Genomic DNA, 10,765 nt, shown 5'->3' with positions numbered 1-10,765 from the left:
GGCACAGTACCCACGGCTGTTTGGTGGCCCCAATGTTGTGGTAAGTCACCATGTAGGGAGCTGTAGGGCAGGGTGGTGTCAGACGTGTATTCATGATGCAGCTGTATGTTATTTTGGATGTGTGGTGCTGACAAACACTGACAGACAAGATGTTTGCAGGTGGTGGGAGTGTGTGTTTTGCATTATGACTCTGTCCTAGGCCAATACTTGTATGTGTGAGTGGGATGTGCTACTTTTTTGGGCAGACATGACCAACGGTTGTTTGCCTTGTAGCTGGTTGGACAGTGTCCGCTTGTGATGTAATTTCAGGGTGCCCCTGTAGTCATAGTCAGTGTGCCCCACAGAGTAGGTTCAGTGGCTGCCCTTCCAAAGTTTGTCCATCAGCCAACTTACATGCTACAGTTGCTGCACACTGATTAGTGGATATGCCACATCAATGCCCTGTACAATTTATGATTTATACAGTGCTGTCGATGCATTTGTGTTGAATCATCATTCTTCAGTGTGATAATCATGGAGACTACGAAGCTCAATGTGTGCATGCATTCACTAATGTTTATGCCATGCAGAGTGGCCTTGTGAGGGTACCCCCAGTTCTGGAGGGAGGGGGGTCACTGTGCGTCCTGATTCAGTGTCTGGCTGCTGTACTGATAGATGCTGACATATGACAATGTGTAAATGTTCATTAGTCCTTCTTTACTCTCATACCTGCAGCTCAAAGTACACCAACGTAAGGCTGTCTGGAGGGCCATAGCAGCAAAGGTGCGAGCCCTGGGGGTATCAAACAGACGACACACACACTGTCACAAGAGGTGGGACGACATCAGCCGGCTGGCTAAGCAAGTGGCAGAGATGAAGTTGGGGATGGTACCACGCACAGGGCGTGTGGCACGCCGCACCATGACTCCGCTGATGGCACGCATACTGGCAGTGACCTATCCAGACCTGGATGCACGTCTGAAGGGGCTTCAGCAGCAAGACAGCGATGGTGAGTATCCGGGGAGGGAGAGTTTGTCTGGGAGTGGATGCATGTGTAGAGTGCCTGTGTCTGCGGTGACACATGTGATGTGCGTGTGCTGCCATGCTGTGATATGTGATGTGAGTGGCAACTGTGATGTGTGTCTGTATGAGGCATTGGCCCACCATGGCCTTACTCTGCAGCTCCTGGCTGCAGTTTTCAGTCCTTGACATATATTTTGTTGTCCACATGGTCACTCTTCTTTGTGATGGTGGGTGTAGTCCCTATTATGCTGTACAGCTGTGTCCACTTAATGAGTGTTACACCATGTCAGTGTACTTTGCATGCACCTGCATGGTAGTGGCCCACACATCTGACAACAATGTGAACCCACATTGGCACATGGTGATTGTAATGGCCTATTTGACAATGTGGCATGTGTAGACAAAACAGGTGTGTGTATTCCCCTCTGGATCCCTTTAGGCTCTGGAAGTGGTGATGTTAGTTGTGGCTACATCATGTCCGTGGGGCAGGTCCATGTGGGCTAGGGGAACACCATCCATGGGCAGGGTGTAGTGCTGTGTGTCATCGACATTGGTCCACTCCTGCCTGTTTGTCCGCATGACAGGCTCAGTTGTGGTGTAACTGGTGTGTAGCAGCACAATGATTTGAGGGTGTGGTGGTTACCATGTAGCTCTAGGCCTCTCATGTGCTGCATTGCTCTGATATCGTGTGACCAGACTATGACACTTATACAACCATGTTTCTGTCACTAATGCAGATTCGGAAGACACCACGGCGGAACATGATCCTGAAAGTGGTGGGGAGACCAGCACGACAGCGGCAGCAGAGCAGGGTGAGACGGAGCAAAGTGACACTGACCACACCAGCGCTACTGAGGGTGACAGGAGTATGCATGAGGAATCTGTGGCTGAGACACAGAGTACCACTTCATCTGATGGCAGGGGGGATGAGTCCCTGTTAGCAGCCACAGGGGATGGGGACTCTGCTGCTGCATCTGACTACCAACGGCCACTGCCCACCCTCCCATCCACTTCCTCTGGGGCTGGCCGTATCCGTGTCACTAAGAGGGGACGTGTGACATTCACACATGGCACCGCAGCACCTGCACCTGTCCCCCCTGCTGCCCTCAGTGCAGAGTGCGTAGAGCTCCTGCGGCAACTTTGCGTGGGCCAGACCGCCCTGCTGAATGCCTTCAGTGCCCACGATTACAAAATAGGGCAGGTTCTGGCATTCATGGAGGGCATACACTCTGACGTGGGTGGCCTACATCGTACACTCCTGTCATTGTCAGGTACAGTGACGTCAGCCCTCCAACATGCCCCCTTTGCAGCTCAGGTGCCTGTGACGTCCACCCAGTCAGTGGCCACATCAGATGACAGTGAGCACTTGGGACATACATCAAGTAAACGTTACAACACTAGGAGCACAGCTCAGACCCAAAGCAAACAATCCCGTCCACAGACTCCATCCCCAAAGAAGGGCAGGGACCCCCCAATATGCACAGACCAGGTGGAGTCACAGAAGAGCAAGGCCAGAACAACATTGTGTCAGACATCAGGCTCACATGCTGCTGAGCCATCACCAGATATTGACTCTGCTATGCCCACAGAGGATGTGTGGGATGTCATGACTACACCTGGGGTGAACACAGGGACACACCCACCTACCACATCAACCCCAGAACAAAGTACATCGAGGCAGGTGGAGGGAAGCCCTGCTGTGACCAGCCCAGTCATTGTGGCAAAGAAGGGCAGTGTAGTGGCCATCCCTGGCAAGAAGGGACAGGAGGGCAGTGTAGTGGCCATCCCTGGCAAGAAGGGACAGGAGGGCAGTGTAGTGGCCATCCCTGGCAAGAAGGGACAGGAGGGCAGTGTAGTGGCCATCCCTGGCAAGAAGGGACAGGAGGGCAGTGTAGTGGCCATCCCTGGCAAGAAGGGACAGGAGGGCAGTGTAGTGGCCATCCCTGGCAAGAAGGGACAGGAGGGCAGTGTAGTGGCCATCCCTGGGGTAAGTGGGAAGGTGGTCACTGTGGGGGGTACACCTTCCAGAGAGGCTAAAGTGGTCCGGAGGCGTAGCCAGCACAAGCGTACTGCAGGATCAAGCACTTCTCCAGAGGGAGTGGCAGTGTCTGCCCCTGAAGTGGAACAGTTGGGGGGTGTGCAGGTGGTGTCAACGCCACTTCCCATCAACCCCATGACAGGGAAGCAAATTCATATTCCAAAGAAGTGGAAGGGCACCCCTCCAACCTCTCCCACCCACACTGTGTCAAGGGCGTGCATGACTCCACCTCCACGTGCCACGGTGCCACCTGGTCCGCACAGCCCTCCACCTTGCAGGCCCTCTGTTATAGCCACACCACATGTCCCTCTGTCACACCAGTCAAGTCGACCTGCAGTCCCTGACACACAGCCAGGTTCCACTCCACATGACAGCCAGGAGTGAGTTGTCAACACCCTCAGACGCCTGTGCCACACATAGGTGTGCTACAGAACACCATTGTTAGCGATGTGGGTGTGTTCCTGGGCCTGTTGCTCTGATGTGCTGTACCCTGCCAAGGACTCTGGGCCTGTTGCTCTGATGTGCTCTCCCCTGCCAAGGACTCTGGGCCTGTTGCTCTGATGTGCTGTACCCTGCCAAGGACTCTGGGCCTGTTGCTCTGATGTGCTGTACCCTGCCCTGCCAAGGACACTGGGCCTGTTGCTCTGATGTGCTCTCCCCTGCCAAGGACTCTGGGCCTGTTGCTCTGATGTGCTGTACCCTGCCAAGGACTCTGGGCCTGTTGCTCTGATGTGCTGTACCCTGCCCTGCCAAGGACACTGGGCCTGTTGCTCTGATGTGCTCTCCCCTGCCAAGGACTCTGGGCCTGTTGCTCTGATGTGCTGTACCCTGCCAAGGACTCTGGGCCTGTTGCTCTGATGTGCTGTACCCTGCCCTGCCAAGGACACTGGGCCTGTTGCTCTGATGTGCTCTCCCCTGCCAAGGACACTGGGCCTGTTGCTCTGATGTGCTCTCCCCTGCCAAGGACTCTGGGCCTGTTGCTCTGATGTGCTGTACCCTGCCCTGCCAAGGACACTGGGCCTGTTGCTCTGATGTGCTCTCCCCTGCCAAGGACTCTGGGCCTGTTGCTCTGATGTGCTGTACCCTGCCCTGCCAAGGACACTGGGCCTGTTGCTCTGATGTGCTCTCCCCTGCCAAGGACTCTGGGCCTGTTGCTCTGATGTGCTGTACCCTGCCCTGCCAAGGACACTGGGCCTGTTGCTCTGATGTGCTCTCCCCTGCCAAGGACTCTGGGCCTGTTGCTCTGATGTGCTGTACCCTGCCAAGGACTCTGGGCCTGTTGCTCTGATGTGCTGTACCCTGCCCTGCCAAGGACACTGGGCCTGTTGCTCTGATGTGCTCTCCCCTGCCAAGGACTCTGGGCCTGTTGCTCTGATGTGCTGTACCCTGCCCTGCCAAGGACACTGGGCCTGTTGCTCTGATGTGCTCTCCCCTGCCAAGGACTCTGGGCCTGTTGCTCTGATGTGCTGTACCCTGCCAAGGACTCTGGGCCTGTTGCTCTGATGTGCTCTCCCCTGCCAAGGACTCTGGGCCTGTTGCTCTGATGTGCTGTACCCTGCCCTGCCAAGGACACTGGGCCTGTTGCTCTGATGTGCTCTCCCCTGCCAAGGACTCTGGGCCTGTTGCTCTGATGTGCTGTACCCTGCCCTGCCAAGGACACTGGGCCTGTTGCTCTGATGTGCTCTCCCCTGCCAAGGACTCTGGGCCTGTTGCTCTGATGTGCTGTACCCTGCCAAGGACTCTGGGCCTGTTGCTCTGATGTGCTCTCCCCTGCCAAGGACACTGGGCCTGTTGCTCTGATGTGCTCTCCCCTGCCAAGGACTCTGGGCCTGTTGCTCTGATGTGCTGTACCCTGCCCTGCCAAGGACTTTGCACTTCCCGATTGTGATTCACCAGTGCATAGTCTATGGCATTTGCACATGATTTTGAGAGTTGCTGTTGTCTACTTATGTTGTGTAGCTACATCTGTGCAATATGTGAATAAATACAGTACATTATGGTGTGTTTTCTCTGTCTCCTTACTGATTAAAGTCATTTTCTTGTTTGACTGAGTTCCATGGTCTATTTTGTACATCACCATTGCAAGGTTGTATGTGGCCATATGATTTTTAGACAGGGGGACAGGTTCTTCAGTCCATTGTGGCCCTGCTGATGTTGTACTCTGTGATGGTTATTTGGCAGGCCATGCAGTTTTCGTGTGGGTGAATTGCTATTGCTGCATACACTGTTCACAGGTCACCTTGGGGGACACTGGCAGCACAGGGTGTGCAGCTGTGCTGTGGTGTAGTAGATGTTTATGATGTGATGAGGTGTGTGTTTCCCATTCTGTGTGCCCTGGCGTGTATGTGTATGGTCGTCTTGTGTTGGCCCTTGGTCCTGGTGGCATGGCTTACATGGCATGTGTGTGGCAGAGGTGTGCAGTGTGAAGGGTGTTAGTTTGTAGTGTATGTATGTGTGCCCCTGTATGGTGTGAGACACACATGTGTCAGGCAGGAGTTGTATGCCTGTTGTATGTTTTGTCTTGCCCTGTGTGGATGTTTGTATTCAATTGTGTGGGCTGTGGGGAGTGCACTGGTGTTGTGTGTCCGTTGTCAGGCAATCCTGCTGTGCCTTTGTCCCTGGTTGTGTGTCGCAGTGTGTGTGTATTGTGCTTGTTGTTACAGTGCTTGTTGATGTGCAAGGGGGTGCACGGGATTGGCACCTGGCCTGTGACTACTTCGGGTGGTGTGCAGTGTTGGTCGGGGTGGTGTGTCGCTGTGATGTTTGGAATGTGTCCATGCCTTGCTGTTGCCCTGCCTTCTGCATTGTGCGCATGTGTTGACCGCGGCGGTGACGTGTCCGTGACCGTGACGTTGCTGCAGGTTGGCCGACGTTGTGTGTTCCGGATGCCGTGGGGTGCCTTGTTCTGAGGTGGGTGATGTGTGGGTGCCCATGTGGATGTGTTGTGCCCCCCAGCAGGATGCCAGTGTTGTGCTTGGGACCTGTGTCGGCATGTGTGTTGTGTGGTGTATATGTGTAGTGACGTACCTGCGGCGGCGTCCGCGGCGGCCCATCTGGCGATAGTGTTGCAGCAGGTACATGACCGGATGCATGTGGAGGGCTGGGTCCATGGGGTTCATGTCGGATCTCGGCGTGCGTGCTCCGCTGTAGACTTTCCGCCTGCTAGAGCTGTGCGGTGTCTCCGGTGCGGTGCGTCAGCTTGTTTGGCCCATCCTAATATGTCGAGCGGGGCGGACGTCATCGACCGCGGCGGAGGGTCTCGATTGGCTGCAGCCGCCGCGGTGGCGGGCGCACCTTGATGGCGGAGCGAGGCGCTCCGCGGCGGACGGGAAATGACCTGTGTTTACATATCCTAATGTGGCGGACGTGATTTCCACTGCTAGCGGGCGGAAAAAGCTGTTTTTCCGCCCCGCCATCGTTTCGGTAGTGCCACCGCCCGCTATCCTAATGGACCCCCAAGTCTATACAATCACACGGAAACCTCTTGTGAAACCAACTACGCCCAGAGTCCGTTCAAAAAGCCTCTCTGGCAAGCTTCTATTGTCCATCAAATCTTCTTTTGTTGTTTTCTTCCGCATGGGCCTCTCCATTCAGGCCTTTTATGATCAGTTGGAGTGCCCTCCTGGCAAACACTCATAGCTCATTCAAAAAGTCTCAATGTCTCAAGGCAGTGCACCAGTATCTCTCCTTTGCGGCAGGCACTACAGGTAGTGTGCTCTCCATTGATCAAGGGCACAGATCATCTCGTGCAGACCCGGGACCATTCTCAGGCTCCAACACTCATCATTTAGTGTCAGAGGACGCTCAGGCTGCTCTTTCATGGGCACCAGAATGTAGTGCCTTTTGTCAATCTTGGATCCGCCGGTGCACTGCACTTCCATTGGAGCAAAGGAAAAGGGGGTGTGTGGCCAAAAACTCAGGCCAAGGGGCTCAAGGGACTGCACACTGTCAGAGGTTAACCAGCACATAACAGGCGCTCTTTTGTACTAAAATTCTGGTTTTGTGGCAAAACCAGCTCCTCCTTCTTTTCTGATGTTGAACGCCTTCTGATGAAGTAAGTGCGATGCTTTAAACAGTTCATTGTATAACAAGGGGACTGCAAACAGGTGGTCTGAGATCTTCAAAGGAGTGGCCACACGCCATGGGACAATTTTGGTCTAGAATACACTGTCATTCTCAAAAAGCAATACAAACATAAAGGCAGTAGGCAAAACAGTGTCTCTAGGCTTTTCAATTGGGTTTCCGTGTTTAGAGCATATCCTCCATCATCTAAGGCAGGGGTCTTCAAACTGTGGGGCGCGACCCCCAGGGGGGCCGTGGAGCGATGCAAAGGGGGTCGCGCCTTCCCATTCACATTTCTGCCCAGGCTAAAGGGCTTTAGCCCTCTCTCTTCCCCCGTCCTGTGTCTCAGCCCTGGTTGCTGAAGTGCAACTCGAACTGCTGGGGGCTCAGTCAGTGGCGTAACACAGCCCCCCGCAGCCCCCATGGGGGGGGCAAGTTCCAGGGGGCCCGCTCAGCACAGTCCAGTGTATGCCCGGGCACCAGAAACCCAAACTGGCTGCATTCTCATGCTAATGCCAGACGCCTCGGTGTGGGGTAATGTCTGAGTACCGGGCGAAGTGCAAATCCGCGCGTGCAGCTTCTCCATCCTGACAAACAATGATGACACTTGACCCCCGACCTCCTCAGGCTGAACAGGACACCCCACCAACAACCTTAAACCGTTTTTCAACTGCAATTCCACATCTCTCATCTACTACTGCTTCCACTGTGTGACCAAATGTCGGAAAAAATATAAAGCAACCACTAGTCAGGTTAAAAGAGCAGATTTAGATGCAAGGTCGCTAATTGACCTTTAGTTAGTCATTTTTTTGCAGGCCAATCAAAACGAACATGAAACTTAATGGAGGAGACTTCGAAGAAATACTATGCAAAGAAGAAAGTAAATAGATACATGCCAGTAAATCATTTAAGTATAGCCTGAATATGGTCGAAGAATAGCATTTTGTTTTAGTTTAAGGAACCTATTTTGATCTGCATCCGGAACAACATTGAGACGACACACCCTTAGTGACAGATTGTTGACTGCGCATCCTCAATACTGAGATTAAGAACTGAATATGCAGAAAGAAAGTATCCATCCCACAATTCTTACATTGAGGACCTGTGAATAAGAAAGGATTATGTGGCTGCCGTTCTCTGGTAGAACACATCTCGTACAATCCAGGTATGATCTCGAGACCGAACATCACCAGTATAATATATCTTGTCTAACAAAGAACTGAATGCGCATAAATTTATACAACTGTAACTTTACTTAATATGCTGCTCGTTCTCATGCTATTAGTCGTTGACTGCTGTAATAGCTTGAATTTAATCCATCTCCCAGCAGAGTGTTTTCTGGAATGCTGTGGTTCAATTGCCTTTCTAAAGTTTATATGCTAATTGTTATTTATTTTTTTATCAGTGGAAACCTATTTGTATCACCATTAAGTATTTTGTTTTCTGCAATTTCATTATTTCAAATTTTTTAATCCCTTTGACTCGCATTCATGCCAGGAATGCGATCTGTGCCACATGCAGCTTTGTTCTGGCACCTCTGCGCTTTGGAAAACCAGGTCCAGGACAGTAAGGATTTGCACAGCTGCACTTGGACGTCTTGAATGATTTGGACGCATTTTCACATTTACTGTGCCTAAATGTCAACATTAAGCAATTTTCAGCTTTTTCACAACTTTTGCTCCTTGTGGCTTTTGCGGAGGTCTCATCAAATTTTTCTTCAGCACAATATCAATCATAGCCTAATCTGCGAAGAAAGTACCTGCTGTCTGAGTCACATGTACTTCACTCACGAATGCGCACTTCAGTTGTCACTTTCTCAGCAATGGTGATTTTCCTACATTTTGGAGTTGAAAGACACTACTTTTTTAAAGGTTTTTAAGGTGGGTTTTGAAGCCCTTGGCTGGTAGTCCGAACCTACTGTGATACACCAGTGCAGGGGACTCACTATGCATGCTAAGGTCATGCACCCGGTCATTGGTGGAGTTGAACTTGCTTCACCCTCTTTATCAAAACTTAATTGGCAATTCATTGTGTCATAATGTGGCCCTTTGCCCGTTCTTGAAGAGATGGTGGCACGCACAAGCCTCTATTGCAGTGTATGCACAAGCCTCTATTGCCAGTGTTTTGGCACAGGCTTCGGGCATTCTCCTTTGCAGCAATGGCAGCCCAAGCTGTGGCCTAGCACAACAAGCCTGTCCTACTACCAGGGTATAGAACTGAGTCCATCTGGAAAGAACCAGAGAAGGTGATGGAGAGAGGGACATTAGCACCGACTGGCACAGGTGCTTTGGACTTCAGTGAGACTCCCTGGGGGTGAGTGCATCTTCTGAGGGCATCTGTGTGACACAGAAGCACTGCCTGGAGTCAGCTGGGAATACTCTCAGTGGGAATAAACTCTGGTTGTAAGCAGGCCCAGACACCCTGGAGGTCCCACCCAGCTGAAGCCCCACTGCAGGCAGAGATCTGCAAGAGGGAGGCAGAGATACCCTGGAGCCCTCACCCAGCTGGAGGCACAGGCCTGCAGGATGGTGGTACAGTGGCATAACACAGGCCCCCGCAGCCCCCGGCGGTGTGGGGGGCTGAGTTACAAGGGGGGTACTCTCATTTGAGAGCTCCTGGTAGAATCCAGAGCGGCCCTCTCAAGTTTTGTTACGCCACTGGGCTCAGCGGGGCAGTGTATGGAGTCTTATCTCCAGCAGGCCCGAGTTTTTCACAGGTCTTTAAAGGCCATTTGCATATTTACATGCCTTTGTTAACTGGTTACAGAGGCTTAGTTTTTTTCCTGGTTCCAGTACTCCCTGTGTCCCAACTCTGCCTATTCCTTCCATTTGTATATTACATTTACTGCTGTGGTGTGAGAATGCATTTCATGAAAAGGAATATAAAGTAGGATTGCCAAAAGAAAAATGCCTGCTGTGTTTTGTTTAAAAAGCCTGCAAAGACCTCCTTTTGACACTAAATAGACTTATAAATAAAAAAGTATGTATGCATTTGTTATGTGACTTTTCTGTCTTTGTTCTCTTTAACTATCAGTCATGGATCAATGAGGCAGCCTTAGAACACAATTAAAAGTGGTTTCTATTTATATTTGCTGTTCGAAGTACACACAGATAGGTGCTAAAAAAATTTGGCCTTAGGTGACAGCTTTTTTTTGTAGCGTCTGGGCCATCAAAATAATGAGCTGGCAACCCTAACCATAGGACTGGAAGTTTGGTGGAGGATCAGCACATTATTTATTTCCTCCAACCTCAATCCCTGAATAATGCCAAAATAGCAATAGTTTAACTGAGATCTGAAACCCTACGCCGCCGTCCATAACATGCTGATTTACTTCAAGTGTCTGGGAATGCACTCTGCATTCAGGCAACTCACTCATTCTCCCCTTCACTTTCATGCTAACCCTGTACTCACAGCAATCACAATGAATGTATGCTACCTCACCCTGCAGTCACACAAGCACACTACTCATCCTGCACTCATGTGACACTTCACTCACCTGTCCCCCTCACTGCTCAATATGCAACTCACTCAAACAAGCCCATCAGTAATCATACATTAATTCGTCCCATTCCAAACTTGCATCCGCACCCAAATTCATACGCCACCTCACTCACCCTGCAGTCACTCCTCTTAATAAAGCAATGCTATCCTAAAATATATGTC

The 10,765-nt window shown here is 51.5% G+C and overlaps 1 protein-coding gene across 1 annotated transcript; it reads left to right on the top strand.

The window, feature by feature from the left end:
• The first annotated feature begins 305 nt into the window (after nucleotides 1–305).
• LOC147709047 (uncharacterized) lies at nucleotides 306–3,445 on the top strand. The gene is made up of 2 exons (XM_086925427.1): nucleotides 306–988; nucleotides 1,740–3,445. Exons 1-2 carry the CDS (start codon nucleotides 679–681, stop codon nucleotides 3,422–3,424), a joined length of 1,995 nt encoding a protein of 664 aa, XP_086781553.1. The 5' UTR covers nucleotides 306–678; the 3' UTR covers nucleotides 3,425–3,445.
• Nucleotides 3,446–10,765: the final 7,320 nt, after the last annotated feature.

Source organism: Lissotriton vulgaris, chromosome 6 (genome assembly GCF_964263255.1).
Source record: "Lissotriton vulgaris chromosome 6, aLisVul1.2, whole genome shotgun sequence".
In the NCBI taxonomy this organism is placed as follows: Eukaryota; Metazoa; Chordata; class Amphibia; order Caudata; family Salamandridae; genus Lissotriton; species Lissotriton vulgaris.
Note: the sequence above shows the minus strand (reverse complement) of the source record. Positions and strands in the feature narration are given on the sequence as shown.